Source organism: Cotesia typhae, unplaced genomic scaffold, assembly GCF_013202065.1.
Source record: "Cotesia typhae breed Kobodo isofemale line unplaced genomic scaffold, CoteBio_Ctyphae contig_11, whole genome shotgun sequence".
NCBI lineage: Eukaryota > Metazoa > Arthropoda > Insecta > Hymenoptera > Braconidae > Cotesia > Cotesia typhae.
This window is the reverse complement of record NW_027423711.1, coordinates 1,925,541-1,953,112: the sequence shown is the minus strand read 5'-3', so window position 1 is coordinate 1,953,112 and position 27,572 is coordinate 1,925,541. Positions and strand designations below refer to the sequence as shown.

Below are 27,572 nucleotides of genomic sequence, written 5' to 3'. Positions count from 1 at the left end.
AACCATTTTAATTTTCATTTTTTTGAATTAAATTTTTATTTGATTTCATTGATATATTTTTTTTTTTGAAAACTTTTATAAAATTTTTTCGGACTTTTCTCTGAAAAACTTAAAAAAAAACTTATCTTAAGTTCTGAAAGACTTCTAAAGACTTCTTTAGAGTTTTTAAGAGAAAAGTCCGAAAAATTTTCACCAGCATTTAAATACATGAAAAAATTTGATTATCACAATTTTAACAAATTTTCAAAAAAATTTATAAATTTTTTAAAAAATTGTGAAATTCAATTTTTTTTTAATGTTCTTTTTTTATGTACTTTTCAAAAAAAAAAAAAAATTAAGTAAAAGACCCCTTTAGTGGCACTTTTTCTTTCAATGAAAAAATGTTCTATTTTGAATAAAAATTAAAAATTTTTCTCGTCTTAAAGAATGCAAAAAAAATTTTTTTACACCCATATGGGTCTCGGGACCCACCTCAGATGCCATAAGGGCGTATAATAAAAATTTTACTTTTTTTTTCCAAGTCCAAAAAAATTTTTAGTTTGAAGCAAAATTTTTTTTTGCATTTCTGCACATTTCATGAAAAAATACGTCGGTTTCCAAAAAAAAATTTTTTTATACGCTCTTATAGCATCCAAGGTGGGCCCTGAGAGCCATAAGGGCGTATAAAAATTTTTTTTTCGGGAATCAACGTATTTTTGTATGAAACGTGAAGAAATACAAAAAAAAATTTTCTTTAAACTAAAAATTTTTTTTTGGACTTAGAAAAAAAAATAGGATTTTTATTATACGCCCTTATGGTTTCCGGGTGCTATAAGGATGTATAATTTTTATACGCTCTTATGGCATCAGTAACGCGATATATTTATAATAGAAATTAATGATTTAATTTATTGAATAAGTACAAAAATCCAAGAAATGGGGTCCAAAATCCAAAAACATGAGAACCAAAATTTTTCCCAACTGTTGAAGGCAAAATCTTTATTTTTTTCTTTCACGACAGTTTTTATCATAAATGCGCCGTAAAAACAAGCAGAAAAAAAAATTTGAAAAAGTTAATTTTTCACCTAGTTATGATCCGAAATAGGATTGACCCCACTTGTAAATAATTACCATTTTTTCTAATGCAAAATTAAAATTTTTAATTAAAAAAGTGAAAATGAAAAGTTCATGAAATCAAGTACATGTCAACAAACGAGAGCATTTCTAGTATAAAATAAAAGCAAAAAAAAATTTGCGTAATAGTAAATGCATGTTCAACTTTAAAATACTCAGAAAATAAATTAATTAACTAGACTTTTTAAGTTTAATATTAATTTTTACCATATATTATTTTATTAATAATACTTTAATGTCTTTTGATTTACTGCTGAGCTGTCCGTGAATTCATTAACAAATGATACTTATCCATTTTCGATATTTGATCTGTATTTGTGGTGAATCCGATTCATTGATTATAATGTAAAGTAATTATTTTAGTTATAATAATAATAACATGTTAGCTAACTTTAGTTGATATAAATTCAATCCTATGTATCATTTGATTGAAATAAATTTGATCCTTTTACGGAAAGGCAGTATAAATCAACTCAGTAGTTGTGAGTTTTGCTTATCTTATATTCATAAGTAATTATAAATTATTTATTTTATCATATAATATAATTTATAATTAATCGAGGGTAAATATTTATATTATTTTTATACTCTACTTCTAAAAGAATTTATTTACTTTTTTTTTCTCCTGGAATTTTTATTGGTATTCTCATACTCGTATATTTTTTAAATAATTTACTTTAACATGTATAGTATATGAATAGATAAACTAATCTTTTAAGTCAGTCACACATGCATAAAGATTAAAATTGAACTAGCTATAAATTGTTGATCAATTTTATAATTAAAATGTCTTTTTGCACTCACTCAATATGATTACGATGCAAAAAAAAGTTATTTTTTAGTCTCATCACAAAATAATAAAATAAGGTATAAAAATCAATAAAGATATCAATAATAATAACAATCAGAATAACCCGAAAAAAATGAAGAAAATAATAGAAAGTAATAAATAAAAATAATTAAATCATAAAGTAAACAAATTTTCACAACTTTTAGTTTTTCTTTTAAAACCTAATAGATGTTTGAGAATCCTCCTTCGGTGTTTACTTCTTCTGCGTCTAGTTACTTGATCTCGATTTCGCTGTGGATTCAATTTGATTTGGGCCAATATTCCAACGAGCAATTCATCAACATGATGAGCGAGCCCGGAAGACGTTTCGATGAACTTGCAACCGCAGCTATTGGCGAGTCTTCTCCCAACTATATTCCAATTCAATGATTAATCAATAGTTGTAAAGTTGAATAAAATATAATGGAACAAAAGAATAAGAATACGAGAAAGATATCTACTATTAATGTAACAAGTAGTTAAATGATATATCAATATTGATTTAGTTTCTAATCAACAAACCTATTCGTCAAATTTATCTGATTACGAGTTAACGTTAAAATTGCTAATAATCAGTGTAATAAATACTTATACTTTTACATTCATGGTCATTAGGGTATGTCAAAATTCAATTTCCTTGAAGAACCTTTTAAAATTGGAATTTTGAGTTCCGCTTTTAGCAGGAGCTGTATTTGTGGGCATTTCCTAACATATTTTAGGGTGAGAAGATTTATTTGATTTTCATAGAATTTTTTAACAGGAGTTTAGTTTGGGTATTTCCGCTGAAATTTCAAATTTTGGCCGGAAGTGCCTAACTAAATCTTCTGTTAATAATTATATGAAAATCAAATAAATCGTCTCATCTCAAAATATCTTGGAAAATGTCTAAACACAGCTCCTGCTGAAAGCGGAACTCAAAATTCCAATTTTAAAAAGTTCTTCACGTAAATTGAATTTTGGCACACCCTAATGGTGATTAATTTAAGTATGTTTTTAATATTACTGGAAAATAGCCGTTTGTAAACTAGAATTTTTATTAACTCTAAATTTGGAAATCAGTTGATAATTTCATTTATAAAATTAGTCGAAAATAAAAAATGATATTAATGAAATTAGCGAAATAGAAATTTCACCAAATATAAATTCAGGCATTTAAAAAATAGCGAAAAACAAAAAATCGTGAATTTAGCCAATTCTTACTGCAGAAATTTGTAAAATTAGCCAATTGTAAACTTTGTGAAATGTAAAATTAGCCGTTTCTAAATCTCTCGTAATTCTTTAACGAATCGAAGGATCAAAAAACGATTTGAGGCATCTGAAAGGACTTCCATAAATTTAGTTTTTCTGAAAATCAGAGCAGATTCGACAGACTCATTCAAAAGTTATAAGAAGTTTAAAAACGGCTAATTTTACAATTCGTAAAGTTTACAATCAGCTAATTTTATAAGTTTCTGCAGTAAAAATTTGCTAAATTCATGTAGCCACAGATTTTTGTTTTCCGCAATTTTATAAATGACTGAATTTATATTTGGTGAAATTTCCATTTCGCTAATTTCATTTTTTATTTTTATTTTATTCTTTTATTACATAAACCCAACAGCCCAAAGGGCCAATAACAGGGTTACTTAAATTTTTACAATGTTGAAGATTTTGACAGTGTGTGAATTTAAGTTAATTTATGACTCTGTGTAAACCAAAGCTTAATATTTGAATTATTAAAATTAAATATAGCTTAATAACTAAAAAAAAAAAAAAAAAAAAAAAAAAAAAAAATAGAGATGATTATAAATTACAACTATATATCCAGAGTTACATTTGTTATTAACCAGGACTAGGAATTATTTGCGACTAATTTTATAAATGAAATTATCAACTAATTTTAAAATTTATAGTTTATAAACGTTCGAGTTTACAAATAGCTATTTTCCAGTAAACTTAAAAACATACTTAAATTAATGACCACAATTGTACTTGTTGTAGATATAAAATATTTTTATGATTAAATTCTCACCTAGAGCCGACACCTCGCGCTTTCTTTCGAGGTCGACCTTGTTACCAACAAGAATAACACCGTGGGTGGCCATGTAGTCACTTTTCCACAAATAAAGAAGAATTTCTTCAGCTAGTTTGAAGCTCTGTCGATCTACCACTGAGTACACTACGACGTAGACGTCTGGGTTATACGTTGCGCAAAAGCTTTCAACCTTAAAAAAAAAAAAAAAATATATAAAAAACATTTAGTTGAAGGTATTTATTATATTTTATATTTTATAATTTTTTCATTATGATTTATATTTCCGAAATATATATTTATATTTATATATTCCGAAAATTGTATTTTTAATTTTTTTTTATTGATGCTTTATATGTTTTTCTCTGAGGTATTTGGTTGAAAGCAAACTTTTGCGCTATCGATAGTTAATGCCAATTACAGAGTTAAAAGATATTTGCATTATTTTGTGTGGGCTTTCAGATAATGTTGGTTCACTAGATACCTATATCCGTTCTGACAATGAGCATTCAAATGACTTACATACAATACGTGTAATTCAAATTACAGGGATGTATTTATTTGTTTCAAACTTTATTAATTAAGACTTATGATCATAACTATTTTGAAAATTAAGTTTACTGAATTAAGGTTACAGAATTGATACTGTAAATGTCAGAGAAGACAAATAAGTTTTAAGTGTTAATAGCTACAACTTAAATATTTCTTCTTCTCAATCAAACAAGTTCTTGGATGCTTGCAGCTTTTTGAATTACTTGTTAAATTGTTTTAATAAATTGAATAAATAAATTACAAGTTAACGTCAATAATTTGATGAAGTTATATATATAGATTCCGCAATTAATTTTATAACCAATCATTAAATTTAATCACATTTAATTACGTTACTGCTATACTAAATAATAGCTCTCTTAATCTTGATAAACTTACAGCCATTTCAGATGTCGGATGGTCAACAATCTCTAGCTCAGCTTCTTGGCCGTCAATCATTACCGACACGCTTTTTTGTCCATACTCGTCGTCTGGAATTAGTAATAGAGGAACATTTATTTGATGAACAGATTAATTGGAGGAGATAACAAGGGTGCTGAAATAACAGTCTATTTTTAAGCTCAAATGTGAGACTTGGAGAAAACAAACAAACTATCTTTATTATATCAGAGAAATTGGCTTCTCTATATGATTTTTTTATTATGATTACATTTCAAAGAATTAATAAATTAGTAATGGAGTTAAATACTTAATTAAAGCTTGTTGCTGAAGATTCATAAGATGTATATACATTTTATGTGTATAAGTTTATCAATGTATGTAAATTAAATTGAAAGGAAATACAAAAATGTGCCATTCGGCCACACCCGACATGGATAGGTAGATTTCTTATTTGAATATATTTTTTATTATATTTTTGCAAATAACGATATAGGGGAGGGTGGGGCAAGACGGCCCACCTCAAAAATTGACCAAGAATTTATTTTTCTAATATTTTTTCTTCATATTTTGGAGGTGGACCATCTTGCCCCCAAAAAAAAATTTTTTTTGGAACTTTCGAAAAATTTCGGTGAATTGAGTCAAAGTTGGACGAGAGTAAATCCACTTGATAGTAGAAAGCCACAAAAAATAAAAACTGGCTTAGGTGGGCCGTCTTGCCCCACCCTCCCCTAAGACCGACTAAAATAAATAAATATTCAAAGACATCTACCTAAAAAATAGGATTTGTGCGACAAATGAAAGTCATTTGATCATAAATGCTAAAAATTAATTTTTTTTAATTTTCCCAACTACGAAATAAATTGAAAGACGCATCAAAAATCGACGAATAATAGCTTAAAATAAAAATAATCATGTGAACTTTAAAATAAATTTAAGCTAACTTTTATTAAAAATTGTTTGAAGAAAAAGAACCGAAATTCGTTCATTGAAAAATTTTTTCAAATTTTCAAAATCACAGAATTAATTTAAAAAGTCATCAAAACTAGACGAATAACAGCTTAAATTTAAGGTAATTGAATGAAGTTTGAGATAAATTTTGTAGATTCCATCTATCGTTTACATCTGGAAAATTATTTCCATAAAATGTGGGAAATTCAAATTTTTTTTTTAAATAAAAAATATTAAAGTATGAATAATGACTAAAAATCAATTAAATCAATCCATGTAATTATTTTAAAATATAAAGAGACCTACAAAATGTCTGAGGAAAGGATGATGGGACAAAATATAAAGATTATTTTTGATTCCAGGTAAATTAAATTTTACGATAGGTATTGTGAGAAGTCAATAGAAATGGAAATGTAGAAAGAAAAGAATATACATATATGTGTAATATAAAAAAATTTAATATGCATGGTGGGTGTCTGGTATAGAGTTAGAACACTTAAATCCGCCACGAGACGTAAAGTACAAAAGATCAAGTGTATGGAAAATTCACTAGGTACTTTCATGCTGATACGCGCTTTTATGTACACACCATTTTATTCTAAGATTTTTATAAGTTTATTTTGAGTGGAGTGGAAATTTACGATTTTCTCTAGTAGAGCTTTTGAAAAATTCTAAGCAAACTTTGGTGTTTTGTTATGATTAATTCAATATTCTCAGTAATATAAAAAGAGTGCGGTGAAGATATAAAAAATTAGGGGTGATAAAAGTATAAGATGAAAAATAGATAAAGGGTATAATAATAAAATAATGAATAAATATATATTTATACAGAAGAGAGTTGAATAAAATAGGGAAGCATTTTTGTGAGCTTTATTATACTCAGAATTTTATACTTTATGTTTAAAAAAATTACTGTAAATTTTTTATTGTTTTAAAAAAGTTCTTTGTTAATAAATTCTAGACGCTTATTTTGCGGCTTATAATAATAATACAGAATTTTGATGAATTTCATAATATTTTTCTTGCAATTATAATTAATTTTTTATGTTGGGTGGCTTGTAAAATCAGTAGGATGAAAAAGATAAAGTTTTCTCAACAAATTATGCATTGTAGAAAATTAAATAAAATTTAATGAAATAATAACAACATTAAAAAATTTGGCAGTCACCTAAAGAAGCGTCATAGGCGCAAATATATTCGCTGGTAGTAAATTGAACAGTAAGGGCTGTCTTGCCAACTCCTGCGGCGCCAAGCATCCCTACTTTGTAAGTGGCCACTCGTCCTGAGTTCTCAGCATCCTCGCTCTCAATACACGAGTGCTGTGACGCTGAACTGCAAGATAAAAAAAATTATAAATGACGATGCAAGTTTTTTACGGATTAAATCATCCGATAAATTATGGAGAAATTTCAACAATAATAAAACAAAAATACTGAAGTAAAATAAATCATGTAAATGGGGTTATCATTTAGAGGTTTGAAACAGAAACGGTGTAGAATGAGAAGAAGAAGAAGAAGAATAGAGAGGAAAATTTAAAGAGCGTAATAGTATGAATTACGAGAATCAAATAGTATGTTTCGCTGAAATGATCCAGAAAATTAAGCGATTTTAGTCTATCACAAGATATTTTTATTTAACTTTTTTTGTTTCGTTTTATTTGTTTGACGTATAGTACGGAGTGAAAGATATTTTGTCAAGACAGTCTCCCATGTGAATTTATCTCACGTCATTTAACTGAAAAAGAAAAATGCTTTTGCTATGAACCAAGCCGAATAAAGTACAGGAGTTTATAGTGTAAAGGGAAATGAAAAAATGTAACCGAGTAGAAAAGGAATGATAACCCTGATATATGTTGAATCTACTTTTTACTAGTCTGAAGCTTCAATGTTAGATCATTTTCTATCCAGTTGAGCAAAACTGGTGTAAACGACAGTTGGGCAAAACACAAAAAAATATTATAAAATAAGCATTATTAAAAAGGTATACGATTCAAGATTTACGATTTAACAGAGTTAGGTCAGACGTTTTTTAAAAAAGAAATTTTATTGAGTGATAAAAACTCTTTAAAGTTAGGAAATCAATTATTGGCATTTTATTTTATTTTATTAATTAAGGGGGAACACTGTGACAGTCGAAAAAAAAAGGTGATTTTCTTGAATTTTTTCGACAGGGAAAATAAAAGAACTTAGGGATCGGTTTTTTTTTTTTTTTTTTAATTTATTAAGGGTACATTAAAGATTATTACCCTAAATTTTGATTGAAAAATATTTAATTATTACAAAGAAATTACTGTTTAATCAGTAAGAATGTAGTTATCGTCGCACGTACGGAATTTTAAAAATTTTAATTTTCAAAAAATTGGCGACTGATTAAAAATTTTCTCATTATTTTTACTACTTTTTTTTTTTTATTTTAACCGGGCTAAAAAAATTTTCAAAATCAAAATTTTCGAAATTCCGTAGGTACGACGATAACTACATTCTTACTGATTAAAAAGCAATTTGGGTTTTTATTTTTAAATGATCCGTTTTTGAGTTATCGATTCGACCATGGAAGGAGGAAATTTTCTCCAGTGCTCTACGAGATTGTCAATAACTTAGTAATAATTAAATATTTTTTAATAAAAATTTAGGGTAATAATCTTTAATGTACCCTTAATAAATTAAAAAAATCCGATCCCCAAATTCCTTTATTTCCCCTGTCAAAAAATTCCCGAAAATCACCTTTTTTTCTCGATTTCACAGTGGTGTTCCCCCTTTACAAACTTGAACTTGACAGGATCTAACACATAGAATTTTTTTTCACGAGAGTTTACTATTGAGACCGGTTAAAAGAAATATAGTTGATTGACATGGATCAAAGTGGTATTTTGATTCCAAATACGTAGCATAATTGGCAAATCTACATTTAAATTTACTAAATTCCATTTGATTCGAAAACATGATAATTGAAATAACTTCACTTGAGGGATTTCGCCAATAGATATAATGGTATTTAAGCTTTAATAGAAATATATCAAAGACGAAGCTTTGGAAAATGGAAATAGATGGTTTACTTTAAACAACAATTTATTTTATGATATTAATATTTTACTTGAAAAAAAAATTTTTTCAAGATCTGTAAAGATTTAAAAAAATTTTTTCCTTGAAAATTTATAATTTTTGTTACAATAAAAATTAAATTCAACTTTTACAGTAATTTTTTTTTATCAATTACAATTGATTGAAAAATGAAAAAAAAAATTTGACTACTCAATTATTGATAACATAAATTAAAAATCAATTATTATTTTCCTTTTCAAATGAAAATAAGTTCAAAATTCTCAATTAAAAGCTCAACTTAGTCTCAAACTTCGTTGATTACAAAGTGATCGTTTTTTGAATAGTTTTTCTCCTCACACCAAAAGCCTTTGTCTGAAGCTAATTTTACATTATTAAAGAGCGTACTAAGTTTATTATGCAGTATACATTTAGAATATTAATCATGCACAATAAAGCTATTTTAAAAGAAAAAGAATTTTTAAATATTTATCAGTGCAAATTACTCGGATGTTTTTCCTTTCGTTATAGTATAATGTTAAATTACGTAGATGAAAGCAAGGATTCCCAAGAGTCATACGGCCTCAGACACGTATACTCTCCGTGATTCACTTGAGATCAGAATTCCGGTGAATTATTCAAAATCATTCCAATGTCAATAGCATTTAACAGTACAATTTCATTCTAAAATAAAAGCTCAACCATTTATTAAAATCTTTAATTAAAGTTTCAAATTTAATCTTTTTTTATGAACTATTGATTACTAAAAAACCGAAACAAAAATGAATAAAATTTTAACGAATATCAAAATTTCTACACTGATAGAAGGATTTGTTTATATTTAATAAGCTTTATTAACTATTAATAAATGATTTTTTAACACTATAGGATTTAATAAATATTTATTAACAGTTAATAAATTATTTATTAAATGTTAATAAATATTCGTTAATGGTTAATGAATATTTGTTCACTGTTAACAAATATTTATTTAAAATAAAAATCAAAAATAGCTATTTTCTTTTGCCAATTTTTATAGCCTTATAGCTGTAATACATGATAATAATTCAATTCACTAAATAAATTAACGTTTTTAATATTTTAAAATATAAAAGATAATTATGAGCTATGATAGAATTTGGTATTCTACAATAAACGTCATTATAATGTAATATAATTATTATAGGAACCACAAAGGCGTATAATAAAAATTCTATTTTTATTTTCTAAGTCCAAAAAAATTTTTCTTCAAACTAAACATTTTTTTGGACTTAGAAAAAATAATAGAATTTTTATTATACGCGCTCATGGCACTTATTAACTATTAATAAATGTACTTTCCTCCCAAATAAATATTTATTGAATGTTAAAAAATATTTATTAAAATTTAATAAATTAAATAATTGTCTTCAAATAAATTAAATTATTAGTCCTTAATAAATCCTTCTATCAGTGTAGACCCATATCACGTGTAATTTTATTTATAAGATTGATGCGCATAATTTTTTCATTCTAAAATTTTTATCACAGATCAATACATTTTTTTTTAAATCCTATAAATATATATGAGCTATTCCACAGGAATTGGTGATAACTTATAACTTATGGAGTAAATTTAAACTATTACTTTATTTTTGATTTTATTCTACTGTCCTTATGATTTTTATTATTAAAAAATAAAATGTAAGTATCAACAAAACTTTTTATTTATTACTCACTTAAATATTTTATTAACAATTAAGCAATTACGTGAGATTAAACAATTTCCGTAGAACGAACGTATAAAAAAAATCCATACTTATGGTATTATGATTTAATTATAATTTTTCATTCATCTAAAATAAAACGAATAGATTTTTTTTTGTAAGATACAGCATCTATCCTCCATATCTAGCTGTAAGAATAAAAATAATGGAGATGAAGATTATTTTTCAGAATTCTGATATAATAACATACCTAAGCAGTCGAGCATCTCTAGTGCTGCTGCAGCTAGTTCCAGAAGACGTGACACTGTTGATACTCCGACTACGACGGCTTTTAAGAGAGTCACCAAGATTGAACACACCGTTTGCTGTTATAGAGAAAGATCTTAGTCGGTAGTACTCCACCCCATCTTCGACTTCGCTGTCTTCACATCCAGCAATTCCAGCTCGTTTAGTTTCCGCTAGCATAGGCTATTCAAAGTTTAAAAGAAAATCATTATTTTATCAATATAATAATTTATCATTTTATCTATAAAATAGAAGTATATAAGTAGTATTACACAAAATAAAATATAATAATAATAAATTTTTATATCTCTACGTATTCATGTACATTTTGAGCTCACATTCTCTAATATAATGTATTCTGCACATAATACAATATTACGTGATACAACTGTATGTACTAACGTGTATATATTTTTTGACCTAGGAAAGAATCAAGATACATGTTTGGAAGAATTCTCTTGTGGATATCAACTTTAACTGTGTCAAGTGCCAGTATAACTTTTATATTAATGGATCGCTACGTTGTAATGAGTTTTATAGTTATTATATGTGTAAATATAAATATATATATATATATATATATATATATATATATATATATATATATATATATATATATATATATATATATATATATATATATATATATATATATATATATATATATATATATATATTAACAACTAAAATATGTGATAGTACAACTTTCTTTAATTCTTTATTACTCGAGTTTTACTTTAATATGTATAAATGTACTGCTGAAAATACTATTTACCCACTTTATGGTATAAGTACATTTTTTTATGTCTCTTTGAAATTCTTTTTATCTTTAAAATACGCCAAGAAAAATTAAAAGGAATCGTTCTTCTAACAGAGAAAATACTTTTTATCTTTTTGTTTAGTAGATTTCATGTAAATCTAATTACTGTATTTCTTCTTATGAAAGAAATTTTTAAAAATTTTACTATTTTATGATTCAGCTTGTCAAGCTAGTTTAGCAAACACATATGGTTCAAAATTTTAAGCATATATTGTACACTAAAAAAAAAAAATTAACTTGAATCAAGACAAAAAATTCTTAAATCAAATAAAATGTACTTAAACCAAGTGAAATTTCTGAGTTTAAGAATTTTTTAACTCAAACCAAGAAAATGAAATTCTTCAAAATTATTTACTTGATTCAAGTAAATTTTTTTTCTGTGTAGGGGAGGATGGGGCAAGACGGCCCACCTAAGCCAGTTTTTATTTTTTGTGGTTTTGACTCAAATCACCGGAATTTTTCAAAAGTTCCAAAAAAAAATTTTTTTTTGGGGCAAGATGGACCACCTCCAAAATATGATGAAAAAATATTAGAAAAATAAATTTTTGGTCAATTTTTGAGGTGAGCCGTCTTGCCCCAACCTCCCCTATAGATAGGTATATGACGCGGTATGTGTCCAGCCTAGGTCATAGTCAAATTCAAATATGAAATATGAGTATAATCGATCGGTTTAGTTTAGGGACGGCAGCAATTTGAAATTTTCAAAAATTTTTAATTTCATACTTTCACTGCTTTGTTTCCTGTAACAACTATTGAAGGCAATAATTTATTTAATTTCCATAAAATTTATGTGAAAGCTTATGAAAAAATCTTTTTTTTTTTTTTTTTATTGCTTTTTATTAGTACACCTTCTCGGTTCTTGCAAGGATGATCTCCCTCTTTCCCCTAGTATTTACGCTTTACTTGTTCTTCTTCACTCTTATTAAAAAAAAAGATTCAAAACGATTCAACTCATGCAAAATGTATACTAGATATTTGTCAAGTTGAATCGTTTTTAATCGTTTTGAGTCATTTCGAATCGTTTCAAATATTTTTTTCTAATCAGGACATATTGGACCTCAGCAAGTCTCTCACCCGAGACTTTTCTTCTTTTAATTTGCGGCTGTGGACTGACTTGTGCATTCTGTACTGCATTCGCCCTATTTCCCGCCTCTTCCGATAGTGGCATGGAGAAACCACAGAGAAAACCCATGTCAGTACAGTTCGGCTACCGGAGTGACCCCCGACGGCTGTTATTGAAAGAATTCTAACAACCGTCGGGGTTCGAACCCTCGCCACACGACGTGATGTTTGAGCGGACTAGAATTTTAGCCCCCCGACCCTTTTTTTTTTTTTATAAAAGTTTATTTGCCTTATGAAAAATACAATCTTAATTACATACATACATTTGTAGTCCGGCCGCAAATAAAAACTTAAAAAACAAGCCTTTTCTTCTTTTTAGCCTACTATTTGTCTCCGCACTTGAAGCTACTCACATTTATTAATTATTTTCGTTAATAGTCGGTTAAAAACTTAGTTTACTGTCTCATTATATTTGATTAAGTTTATGCTATTTTATTTTATTTTTTTATTTATTTATTGAATTTAAATGCCAAAGCATAAAGCCAAATAGCCGGAAGTAAAATACATAGAGTTATGTTTCACATAAGTCATAAAATTAAGATTAGAAATATTTGCTTCAGTATAAAAATTTTGTATTATTTATAAATAATATACTTTAAATTTGAAGTATAGCTTAACTAAATGTAATAATTAAGTAGAGAATTCAGAAGAGTAGCATGTTTACAATTTTAAATATCTTAATATATACATTTTTACAATTTACCAGTATTTCACAGTAATTTAAACAGAAATCTAGCTAATCTAAACTTAAAAGAAAATCGAATAGCTTCGATTTAAATAATTCTAAGCTAAAAGAATTAGGAATTTCAGGTGGCAAATCTTACCAGAATCTAATAGCCAAAACAACAAACAAATATTCATAAATGGTACTCGAGAATTTAGGAATTTTGAACATGACGTTATTTTTTTATAGTAGCAATATAATCATTTCTGTAATGGTTTTATATATTAATTAGTGATGAACAAAAAGATAATTAGTTAAAAAAACATCACTTAAACTTTGTAGAAGTTTCAGCGCGCTCGGCCGTCATGCCGCTGCTTATGAAATAATATTTTCCATATTTCCACGAATTTTTAGGATATAAATTTTCCATATTTTTTATGAAATTCAGTTGTTGCAGTCGTTTCCAAGATTTCACTAATTCTTTTAATTTCATATCAACTATTTCTTAAAATACAGAAAATTAGTTTAAATTGATTATGTTAAAACTTATGAAAGAAAGAAAAATTTTTTTTGTATTATTTGACGCTTAAAATTTTTTATTTTAAGAAGTTTTAACAAGAACTTTTATAAAGGTCAGAGGATGTTCATAATTTTTCTTATTTTCCCTTCTTCGATTTTTTGCTGCGGTATTTAGCTCGAAAAGAAAAAAGATTCTTTTGTTTTTGATCATTGATAATTTAAAAACTAATGACCGCAGAATAAATCAAAGGCTGTTTATTAAACTGAAATAAATCTTTTACAATAAATTACTGCAATTAAAAAAAAAAAACATTTCTGTATTTTAAGTAGAATAGTTAAAATTTTTTTATGTCTGAAGTACTCAACGATTTTTTCATTATTACAGATATTTGTTCATATAAAATATGAGAAAATAGAGAGAGTTTAATTGCACTCTAGATTAAACGCGATGTTTCATAAGGTTTTCAAATTTCGCAGAGTGCTTTCGTCAGTTTTCTGCAATGTTTTAGACAGTTTTCAAATTTCTTATTTTTGAATTCAACCTAAATTATATTAAACTAAGATTACTATTAAATAATAAAGTTCAGTAGAAACATCAGCTACCTAGTTCACATTATTTAAATTTATTGTTTTAGTTGCCGCGGCATTTGAAACAATTCATTTAAAGTTTGAATTTTTAAGTAGATGCTTATGGCTTTGCATACAATTAAAAGTAATAAAACAGAGTTGAGAGTTGCAAATTTATTGCATTGCTCTACTAAATATCCGGTATATTTTTAAATTCAACGCTCAAAATTTTTTCAAGTAAACTTCTTGAGTATTATCAAAGTATCAAAGCTTGTATAGTTATATATTTTAAATATTATAGTGATAAAAATGGTCAAGTTTTAAATTTTAATGTTAGTTATTTTCTGAAACATAGACTTGTAGATAATTTAAAAACTAAATAAATAAATGTTTTATTTTAAATGATACTTGTAATGTGTGAGTGCTACGGTCTACGGTCGAGATAATTTGAGACGTTGAAATGGAGTTTGAAGGCAAAGTCCTTAGTGGGAAACGCGATAGTTATGAAAGAATTACCTTTCATCCTGTAAATTATAGCCAACTCGGAAAATTACAAGCGGTTTCAGTTTCAACGTGTAACATTCACCATGCTCATGCGTGATAAATTTAAGATTTAATCTTCCATAAAATTCATAAGTCATAATACAGAATAATGTTGGATTTGATAATTTACGAGTAATATTTATTGTAAATATAAATACATAATTAAATCATTTAATTTAAGATTAAAGATGATATATCGCGTTACAGATGGCATAAGAGCGTACCAAAAAAATTTTTTTTTCAAATTTGAAATTAAGTTTGATCAAAATTTTTTGGAATTTGAAATTTGTGGTACTTTCGTTATTTAATTTTAAAAATTTTTCATCATTTCTATGCATTTAAAGTAAAAATACGTTGTTTCCCGGAAAAAATTTTTTTGTACGCCCTTATGGCCCCCAGTGGGTATCCCGGGTGCCATAAAGGTGAACCAAAAAATTTCAAATTTGAAAAAAATTTTTTTTCGTAATTTCTACGCGTTTCAAGTAAAAATACGTTATTTCCCGAAAAAAATTTTTTTGGTCCGCCCTTATGTAGAGTTGTAAAAATAGACTGTAGCTTATTTTTTTTAGTTTTATGATCACTGCAGAGATTTCACTTTTGTAACCAAGGGTTTAGGGTATCGTAAATTATAAGATTTAAGTAAGTACGTCGAACATGCTGTTTGCAGATGTTTTGACAGATAGGTAAGATTGTTGTAAGTAAAATTGTGAGAGTGAATTTTAAAAGTATTTTGGAAATGCGTGGGAACTTTAAGTTTAAGTTAGTTTTGCGCATTGTAAAAGTATGACTGAGTGGAATGAGAGGCCCAAGTAGTAGGTAGAGTAATTAAGAAAAAGGACTTGAGAAGATAGTCCTGAAGAACTATTCATTGTAGACAGACCTTTGTATTCTTTCCTAATAAACACAACACTTAAATTACCTGACCTGTGATATCCTTTTTAGATATTAACAACATCAATGTCCTATCCAGTATTTCTGATACTACACTTATGTCTTTTCAAGGGTATTTTTTTCGGGATACGTCCTTACGGCATCAGTAACGTAATATATTAACTCGATGTTGAGAAAATGAAAAATTTAATATTTTTGTCTTCTCTATTAATTCTACAATAATCATAGATTTGACAAATAACAAAAACTAAAAAATTGATGTAATAATTCAATCATAAAATTAAGCTTTTATTTTCATAGTACAAATTAGTTATTAATTATTAATTATATTTACATTAAAAATTTTTAACATTTGCAGTTTACATAAAAGAAGACGAAAGCGAAGTTTACTCAGCAAACAAGAAAATAAGGTTGAATTTTTTAAACTAAATTTGTACTGAATTATTAATATTTATTTATGTTTCATAAAAAGGTACGACTTTATTTTTACTTTGCTTTGGGAATAAAATTTTTTTTTTTTACATTAATTCGGTCCTCAAGGGATTAAATAACATAACGTGGTTATAAAATGAAATAACTCTTTTGATACAAAAACAAACATAAATATGAAAAATAAAAAATTCTCATGAATTATATAATACTAGAGGTAATAAGAATTCAAATGAACACATGGATTTAATCTTTTTGGCCCTAGGTTTAATGCATAAGAAATTAAAATTCATGTCAGTACCAATTTTTACTGTTTTTACATTAAGTTAATGTAAAAATATTTCCATCTGTTTCCTGACATTTTCAGTTGAAAAAATAAAAATAAATTTTCAGTTCAAAATAAAAATGTTTTAATTTATAAATGATTATAAAAATTTATACACGTTTAGATTTTCTAAGGCTTTTTTCTTTAAGTGAAAACTTCCAATTGAAATGCTTCTTTTATACTTCTAGCCATAAAAGATAACAAAAAAAATATGAAATAAATTATAAAATGAGATTAAATTCAAGTGAGTTTAAAGAACAGAAATATTAAACTTTATAAAAAAAATAATTCTTGTTAAGAGTTAACAATAACTTATTATCTACAGTGGTTTTTATACATTGAAAGGTGAGAAAATTTCGTTGTATCTAATTTATTCAACAGTCAATACTACTGTAATAATTCGCACAAAATTTATTCAAATAGCCAATTACTTTCTGTTCTCAAAGAGAACAACAATCTTAACATTTTCCGTTTATTTAAATTTTTATCTTTTTTTTTTATGTGAAAAATATTACTGTGAAAAATGTTTTGAATTTTTTGTTATTCCGTGACTGGCTCGACATGAATTGCAATGTAAAATGAGTGAAAAATAAGAGAAAAAAATTTTAGTGACGGCAACAGATGGTGTTAAAGATTGAGCAGAATACAAATTTATTGAAGATTGAGGATTTTCAAGACTTTAATGTCTGAAGCAGGTTGACAAAGCGTCGCAATATAGCACGGGCTTTCAATAAGCTATTTACTGTACCCGCTGTACACGAAATCACACAAGAAGCTACACAATGAGGTGTAGATGCAGAAGAAGACTTAACTTTACGACCCTGAGAAACTTCGGACCATAGAAATCGATCTTTGGCGATCTATACATCACACAAGTAACTGAACTACAAGCAATGTACTACAAAGTCTTAGGCAAATACATGTCTTCATGTTCTGTGTAATTCTCTTCCACTATACACTATTGTATTGCCTACACGTACCATAACTGATTAACATTAACACGTGATGATAATAACACCGATAACATTAATTATCTTTTTTCAGATACACGACAAGTGCCAACTGTGTTCGAGCTTAATCTCGTGGCCTGATTTTCTCCCAGTTTTTTAGAATTTTAAAAGCTATTCTTTTCTTCCTATTTAAGGAAACGTGAGAAATTGAAAAAAAAAAAAAAAAGTGAACAAAAAGATTACAATCGCGATTGTTTATGAAAGATTATTGAAACGTCTGCGTTTTTTTTTTTTTTTTTTTCATCCAATCAGACAACCTCTTGAGCTCAAGTAATAATAATAAATGAAAAAGCTTATTGATAAGTCCTTCTGATAATTAATTCTATAAATTAAACTTAACTATAACTTTTCACGTAATGTATATAACTATCTAACTATATAACTGTGTATATACGTTTATTTTTAGAACATCATTGTCCGTTTTATCCTCTCTTTATTTATCAAGTTGAAGAAATAAAAAAGTTCAACTCACTCAACGGATTTTCATCTAGACATTGAATTTATTCCTTTAGGAATACCATTACCCTGTTTGTTTTTATTTAATATTGATTTTTTATTATTATTATTGTTATTTTGGAACTCTAACGCGGCCTTTTTTTTTTTTATTGTATGCTGATTGGCTCTATTATGTCAATTCAAACTTCAGTATTTTTTTCATTGCCATTTTTCTCTCGGCGTTTTATGATATGTGTAATTTGACGGAATTATCAATAAAATTGCACGCATTATTTTTCTTTTCCGTTAATAAAAAGTTTATTTTATATTTTTATTAGAGTATAAACATATATTATGGAAATTTATGTACAACCAAAACAAAGTGAAACGATATGAACTTTATAAATTGATGATGAAATAATCTATATAATTAAATAAATAAGAAAATTTTTTTCTTTAGATTATGTATTAGATAAAATGAGTTTTTTAGTTTAATAAAGTATCATTGGAATGCTCTTGATTTAAATTTATGTTTATTTACAATTTTATGATTTTTTACTTTTCATATTAAATTTCGCGGGAAGTTTTGAATAGTTTGTTAGTTCTATCTTGTCACAATTTTATTAAAATGTTAGTGATTGATCCTGTCTTAGTAACATTAATTTTTATACAAGTATCGAAACTTTTGAAAGTATCCGAACTATATATATTGTGATTAAAATGATTGAAAATTTATTAAGCTAAAGTTTTTATATTTATAATTCGTAATCTTGATAATCTTGTGTTGACTGCAGGTTACTAGTAAGTATAATTAATTAATTATTATCCCGTGCAAAAAATATTCTAATTCAAAATGAATTTAAGTTTGAAATTTTAATAAAGACTTTAAAATATTTTATATATAAAATTTATCCTAAATATTCTCGTCTTTATTAATAATCTAAAGCAGGATCGGAATTTCTCCAGGCGTGCTAATTTCTATTTACAAATCAATTTCAAATTTGGATTAATCTCAAAACTAATCATATTTGTGTCAAAATATGAATTTCAATCTTAAATTCATTTTGAATCAGAATTTTTTTTGCGCGGGATTAGAACCATAACATTACTATTTAAAATTAATATTTATGCAAAATATTTTAATTCATTAAAATTTTTTTTAACGTAAAGATTTTTTTCATTAAAATTCAAATTTGATTGTTTTTTTTTTTTTTTAGTACAAATTTATATTTGTATTTTTTATTCTTTTCAAATTGTATTTGTAAAACAGAAAAAAATCATTTTTGTAAATGTTGATTTCAGCAGCGAAAGAGAAATTTATCTTTTAAAAACAATTAAATTTATTTTCAATCGGTGAAAGTCGAAAACGAAAAAATTTAGAATAATAAAAATAAAGCTCTGTTGATATTCAAATTGAGCAAACTGAAATCCACGAATATTTAAATTTGCGAATAAATAACAAGTGCTTTCGAAATCCGAGGAAGGCTTATGGCACGTCGATCTAAAATGAATAACAAATTTGTCACTACAAGATTGTCGACCTCTTTTCTCCTTTCGTATCCTCTTCACAAAACTTTTTTTATATTAACCACTTTGTCTTCTTTGTTTGTGTCAGCGTATGTATCACTCTTATCTCAAGTAAATCTACGAAATTTATATATACCTATAAATATATACATTGAATCCTTATGTATATCGACGTAAAAATTTTCCAACAGAAAATCTATTCGCTTATATCATTACAAATTTTTCTAAATTGTTGTATTTTTGTTATTGTATTGTTGGCTATTCAGACTGATATATTATACATCAAATATCCAGCAGTGTCAATATATATTTAAGCGAAATAAAACAATTGTCGGTTTCCATTTTATTCAATCGTTGAAATTGGCTCTTTTTATCATTCTCAACTAGTATATTTATATTTGTCTCCAGGAAATAAAAATAAATGAAAAACAAAAAGCAAATGAATAAATTCTTATTACGGCGAAAAACGTATCTCTGTGATCACATCTATAGCATGTCATTTTTTATGCTGCTGATAGCAAAGGGTATGTTTGCACTGTATTCTTTTTGGCTAATGGATTACAAGAGAAAAATATTGTAAAATAAAACAGTTTGCTGTCTATTTGAATTTTGCAGTTTTTTCTTCATTTCTTTTCAAGCTTTAAAATTTATAAGGTTTTAAATTAATAATAAATTTATAAACTACTATAAATTCGCCCCGACTTTACACGGGTATTTAACAAAAATTTCAAGTAAAAAGTTTGGAAAATCCAAAAGTGGATTATTATAAAATATTAATTAATTATAAAATATTAATAAAATAAAGAATGACGGACAGAAAAATTTTTTGACCTATTTTGACGTTTTTTTTCCGTTTCTGTTGCACTAAATTAAATTTTAAAAAGTATGGAATTAATCTCCATTAAATAATCTTGACAATAGTTTACAAAATATTTTGATTCCGTGAACTAAAAAGGCTATAATAATAAAAATAGTTGCCAAAATAAGGCGAAAAAAATTTTTCGATCGTAAAGGACTCTCTGATGCTTCGCATCATGAATCGTGCAATTAATTGTCATATAATATAGCCTATGTCACCTAGGGATAGTGTAGCTTCCCAATAGTGAAAGAATTTTTCAAATCGGTTCAGTAGTTTCGGAGCCTATTCAATGCAAACAAACAAACAATCAAATCTTTCTTCTTTATTAATATAGATAGATAACTGAAAATTATTAAAAAAATTAGAAAATCGATTGACCCTCAAGGCCATCCCCGCAACTTCCCACTAATTCCATAACAGAGCGCTTAAAATTGCACTCATGACATTTTTAAGTTCTTCGAGCTCAAAGAGTTAGCTGTTCGATGCTTTTGAGCTTTTCGAGCATACACAGAAAAAAAAATTTACTTGAATTAAGTAAATAATTTTGAAGAATTTCATCTTCTTGATTTGAATAGAAAAATTCTTAAACTAAGAAATTTTTATTGGTTTAAATAAATTTTACTTGATTCAAGAATTTTTCGTCTTGATCCAAGACAATAAAACTCTTTAAAATTATTTTCTTGGTTTAAGAATTTTTCTCTTGATTCAAATTAATTTTTTTTTCTGTGTACATGCAGACACCATTCAGAGATCTGATAAAAACTCGATGTTCAAAAAACAGGATAAAACCAATAATTTCCCGATTTTCAAAAATTTTTAATTGTCTTAGCGGGAAAAATTACAAAAATAAATGGTAGACAGAAATATTACATTTTAATAAATAATTTATTTTGAAAGAGGGTCGAAAAGGAGAACACGATGGAAATTATGCAGTTTTTAAATGCAAATACTGGTAATTTATTACTTTATTCAAACCTAAAAAAATAAGAGGGATGTCGGAATAAAATATAAAAAATGTCTACTTAAATATATATCATATAATACCTTCAACAAATTTTCAGAACTAAAATTCTCTAAAACTTGGACACTATTTCAAAAAATAAATAAATGTGTTCGTCTTCAATATTTTTATTCATAATAGTGTCTTTGAAAAATAAGGAAAAAAGACCATCCAAACTTAAGTAGGTGATCTCTTCAAAATTTTAAATATACAATACTAACTTTTTTCATATAAGTTTTTTTATTTTGATTAAATTCTACAAGTTTTATGCTTCTTCTCTATTAATATATTCACAATCAATAATGTGAAAACCTTATTCAAAAAAAAAAATTCGTCAAATTCATTCAAATAACAAATGTAATTTCAAGTACTAAATTTAATTTCCCTCAGTTAAAGAATTTTAATTCACGAGTAAATGTCTTGGAGAAAAAAATCAATCTTTTCCAGCAAAAGTGGCTCAGAAAAAAACTTTCCACACCCCTGAATCGTTTCTTATTTTATTGCTGCGTCCTACTTTATATATTTTTTACGAAAGCTTCAAAGTTCCATTGTGATGTTTCGTTCTATATAAATATATTCAATGTAAAATATTTTTAATAAACTTTATAGTTATTAAGCCAGTTAATTAAAAATAAGTTCATGTCAATGCTCGACCTTTGCTTCAGTAAATAAAATTGCTGGTTACTGTTTATTAAACAATTAATATTTATCGATTGAAATAGCAAATTAAAATCTAAAATTAATTTGATGAAAATGACCGATGACATTTAGCGTCGGAATTTCTAGCTTCGATGACATTAGCAAATAAAAATAATGAAAAAAAAGTGATTAAATGAAGTGTTCTAATAAATTTACCCGACGTGGAACTGCTGGCATGCTGCTTGTCCTCCCACGGTGCTGTTGTCGATCAGGTCGTTGAGTTCTTGAAATCGTTCCCGGCCCGGCGGGACTTGTAGGACTTGGACTGAGATGTTGAGATGTCGATGACGTTGCACCAGGACTTAGTGCACTTGTCGGGCGTGTTGGGCTGCGTGGTGATGGGGATAAATGACCCCAGGGACCAGCTTCTGTCTGCAGAAATCTGCAATGAAACACACGTCACTTAAAAGTTATCGCTCAGAACTTGCAATATTGCGTCTAGTCTTGTCGTTAAAGTGAATCCACTGTGACGTATAAAACGCGCACTTTCACGAGGTTCATGGTTCAGACTTTATTGCGATACACTACATAATATCGTGCTTTACTTGATATTGTGTACTTTATCAAGGCATATATATATATACATTCGTACATACTTAACAGTCTGAAATAATGCGTCGTTAAAATCTATAGGGTTCCTCGAGTATGTTCTTTATGACCATTTATAACTCAGTTTATGGCATAGATTGACAGAAACTAAAATATTTATTATTTATTTTATGGAAAACTAAATTATGAAATTGGATTATAAAAAAAATATGTATTGAATAATTTATAAAAATATTAGCGTTATTTATTGACGTATTATCTCAATATTTAATATTGATGTATTTTTTGTCATGTGAGTGCAGCATAGACGATAGAGATGATTTACAGGAAGTCTACCCTACTAAATCTAAGAGCGATAGCAAGACATGACCAATTTTTGCACTTAAAAGTTTGCGATATTTCCATTATGAATTATTTTTCGTATACAGAAAGAAAAATTTCTTGACTAGAGAACAAAATTCTTGGCTCAAGAAAATTTTCGGCTGCCTGAAGGAAAACTGAAGTTGTGTTGGCCGGAGTAAAAATTTTTCTTGAAATTTTATTCTTAGTGAAAGTAATTTTTTCTTAATTCAAATTATCATAAATACTTGATAGAGTAAATTTTTATATTTGATCAAGATTTTTAGATACTTTAGGAAATCAGCTCCACCTACTTCAGCTGAGAAAAAAATTTTCTCACCTCGAGAAAATTTTTCTCTTGAATATTTGATGCCCATTTTATATTATTTTAGCGTGCAATTATACAAATTGAATGAAAAAAAATGATTCAATATTATTTGATCTTCCCATTTGACATGTTAGTCAATAAAAATATTAATGAAAATTTATTTCTATCGATATATTTAATTTTTTGGAGCAAGAGAGAAATTTTCTCAAGACAAGAAAATATACTTCTATCAATAACAAAATTTTTTGGAGTAAGATGCTGAATTTTCTCAAAACAAGAAAATTTTTTTGACTTAAATAAATTTTCTTGGATCAAGATACGTATTTCTTAAAGCAAGAGAATTAATTATTTTCGAATAAGTGAAATTTCTTGGGTCGAAAAAAAAATTTGTTTTTCGCTCAAGAAAATAATTAGGAAGAAAAATATTTTCTTGGCTCAAGTGAACCCTTTTTTTCTGTGTAGTCTGAAATTGGCAAAAAAACCTGACTTTTCTTATATTTTACAGCCATCTCAAAAATCAGCTCAAGAAAAATTTTTAGAGATCATTTCAGATTTTGAAAAATTCCTAAATCGTCAAAAAATAAAATTTTTTTTGTTTTTAATTTTTCTTTCCCGTCATTGTAATATTTTCTTGGTTGAAAATTTTGTAAATATTTTGAAAATTTATTGGTCGGTCAAAACTTTTAAAGCTAAAAAATTTTTTTTATTTATTTAAAAATTAGAGAAAAGTTGAAAAAAAAATGTAAATCATTGAAATATTGAATCATTCAACAAAAGTTTGTCATTTTCAAAGAAAAAACGTATGCAACTTATTACATCGATAACAAAATAACCTTAAATTAAGAGTTATGCAGAAACAAATCTACGTGAGAGTAAATATTAGACTTGACTATCTTTTTGAAGAATAAATTTCAAATATACCGTTATTCTTTTCGTTAAGTAAATTAAAAATAAAAATTTTGCTTTGTATTCCATAAAGTTATTTCTATTTTAATTATCTTTCACCTCTCGTTGCTTTTCGCAGCGATGAAATACGTCCTTTTTATCTAAATATTTTTCTTTAAAAAATTCTTATAATGAGTTGAAAATGATGTCGTTAATTGACAGTAAAATTAAATAAAATATTTCTTTAGCACAAATTACAAAAAAAAACTACCACGGGTGAGTCAAAAGCTTTGAAAACCAAAAATTCAATCGACTTTAAACAAATCTTCTATTTTTACAAGGCAATCATTCAATTTTTTTATCGTCTTCAAAAAAAATGTTATTTTTAAAATTATCAACGTGTACTTTAACAAATATCTTCACTGAAATTCATAAAATAAAATAAAATAAATAAAAAAAGAAATATTTTTTAAGATCTTGGCTATTAACCAAAATATTTAGGGATCACTATAAATTATCATTATCAACAATACCTTGAGAAAAATTAAATATGGATCACCTGTGTAAATCTGGCGTTGGACGGGCTACCGCAATACTAGAACTTCGTCTACGAGAAGGAGTTGGCGACTTGGGACCAGTTTCAATACCCATTTTGTCCGGTTGTCCATTTGTAGAAACTGATGTTCGGTGTAACCGGACCTCTATTTCACTGCTACGTCGTTGAAATGTACGTTTGGCCCATCTTCTACTACTGCCTTTTATCTCGCTATTATCCGCCTTCCTGTAATATTTATTAATCATTTTATTCATTGACACTCTTAAAACAATAAATATTTATATATACACCCTAAACATCTATAAATCAATCTTTGTATAAAGTAACATAAATTTCAATTTTCATGTACGATACAACGCAGAGCAATTACTCATGGTGCTCCCATATTTCATCTCATCGTTGTATTTTTATGTGAAAAAACTTGTTTAAGGAAAACATTAATTTAAATTATTCATGGTTTTATTTTCACATTAGTTTTATTTTTATCATTTCACTAAAAGTAAGTTTTTAAATTTTATTACAGAAAGTGATAGTTTTTTAATTTCTGCAAAAATAAGATTATTTTTTCTTACTAATTTTGAAATTACTGATCACAAAAAAATATCAACGGTAGAAGAAGTAAACAATATAAATCCATTTCTTAGTAGAGTAATTTTTTATCTGTATATATATCGCGTTCCAGATGCCATAAGGGCGTATAATAAAAATTCTGTTTTTTTAAGTCCAAAAAAAATTTTAGTTTGAAAAAAAATTTTTTTTTTGTATTTCTGCACGTTTCATATAAAAATACATCGGTTCCCAAAAAAAAGTTTTTGCAATAATTAATTTATAGATAAATACATAATATATGTATATTTATTTTTAATTGCGATAAATGACTATGAAAATGTTCAACCAACTATTTAATACACAAATAATACTAATATAGTTATTAATTCAGGATAAAAATTAAGTAAATAAAAATATTTATTGATCAATTATGGCTCATTAACGAGAAATTACACCGTGTTAAAATTAGACGGATGGAAAATTTACACCGTTATTTCACACTACACAACCGTCTAAAGTGCTCCAAATCCATTTTTGCGCCGAAATTTTTTACAATGTAAACATATTAAACTTTACAATACTTAGTGCATTAATTAAATGAATTTTTGATTCGTTCAATTGTTGAAAAATTAAAGAATTCAAAAACTGAAGCTTTGGAAAATTAGTCAGTCATCATATAGTAAAATGAGAAATTTGGTAAATTTACTTCTAAATAAATTTTATTTTGTAATTATTATTCTCGTTTTTTTATTCAATTATTATGATTTTTATACATTTAATTGTATTTTTTTTAATAGAATGTATTTCTTTTCAATTTAATAGCTGAAAGTGTTTTTAACAGGATATTTTTCGACAGAATAATTAATTTTAGACCCATCATAGTTAGTAATTTTTAGAAATTTTATTTTTAAAAGCTAATCGAAAATTTAGGCAAGACTCCTAGCATTAAAGAAATTTTGTATTTAAAGTATAATTTTTGCCATTAAAATTGATTTTTAACTTCCCGCCATAAAAATCAGTAATTTTTAAAAAATCGGGAAATTATTGGTTTCATTCCGGTTTTCGAAAATCGAGTTCTCATCAAATCTCTACGTTTTGAGGTCTTAGAAAGCTGTTCTGAATATTCCATTAAAGATGTCTCATTTTCAAAAAATGTTTTTTTGAGATAACTTTTAAACAAATGTATCGATTAATTCCAAAAACAAATCAGCTCCCTTAATAGAAATGAAATCGAATTTTTGGCTAGCAACTGGCTAGTTCAACTAGACTTGCCAGTTACTGGTTCAAATTAATTATTTCTTCTAGGGTCTTGAATAAAAAAAAAAAAAAAAAAAAAAAAAAAAAAATTGATTTCCGTAAACTGCATCAAAATTGGTTCATTCGTTCAAGAAAAATCGTTCTCGAAAAATTAGGATAGAGTCATCTTTCTAATATAATTTCAAAATTTCTTTTCAAATTGTTTAGAGAATAGAAAAAAAAAATTATTTGTGCTTTAAAAATTGCGTTAATTGCTATAAACCGCATCAAAATCGGTTGATTCGTTTGAGAGATATTCAATTTTTAAAAAAAATTTTAAATAGTTTGTTTTTAATATAACTTAATAATTTTACGTTGAAAAAGTGCGTCAACTGTTACAAGTCTTATCAAAAACGTTTGATTGCAATTAAAAATTAAAAAAAATAATGTTCTCAACAATCACTAAAATTACGAACTCGAAGAGCTCAAAAAAGAATAAAGTTGTGTTTTCGAAATAGATAATTTGTCGACCGTTTTGAACTTGTACATAGCGGGTAGTTCCGGCGATGACCTGCAGGGTCAACAGTTTTCCAGATTTTTTTTTTTTTTTCTATTATTCAGGGCTATTAGTAACACTCCAATTTTTTAAAATAATGAGAATAAATTTTTTTATAAGATATTTTTAGAATGGATTATCCGATTGAGATCGAGATTGCGGCATTCGAAGGGGTTCACCGAGACTTGAACGTAATAAGATTAAAGAATAAGTGACATGATGAAGCATTTTAAAATTTTATATTGTGAATGCAGAAATAAAAGTCTAAAATATTCAAAATCAAAACCCTCGAGCTACAAAA

The 27,572-nt window shown here is 26.5% G+C and overlaps 1 protein-coding gene across 2 annotated transcripts in view; it reads right to left on the bottom strand.

The window, feature by feature from the left end:
• Positions 1-683: 683 nt before the first annotated feature.
• LOC141524143 (uncharacterized) overlaps positions 684-27,572 on the bottom strand; it is a 34,648-nt gene continuing 7,759 nt past the window's right edge. For both annotated transcript variants that reach the window (XM_074237825.1, XM_074237817.1), the window contains 7 exons: positions 24,934-25,155; positions 22,430-22,655; positions 10,829-11,046; positions 7,003-7,166; positions 4,884-4,975; positions 3,954-4,146; positions 684-2,313 (listed from right to left, as the gene is read on the bottom strand). In XM_074237825.1, the coding sequence (XP_074093926.1) occupies positions 2,078-2,313; positions 3,954-4,146; positions 4,884-4,975; positions 7,003-7,166; positions 10,829-11,046; positions 22,430-22,655; positions 24,934-25,155 (1,351 nt within the window). In that variant the 3' untranslated portion in view covers positions 684-2,077. The remainder of the gene's footprint in view (positions 2,314-3,953; positions 4,147-4,883; positions 4,976-7,002; positions 7,167-10,828; positions 11,047-22,429; positions 22,656-24,933; positions 25,156-27,572) is intronic.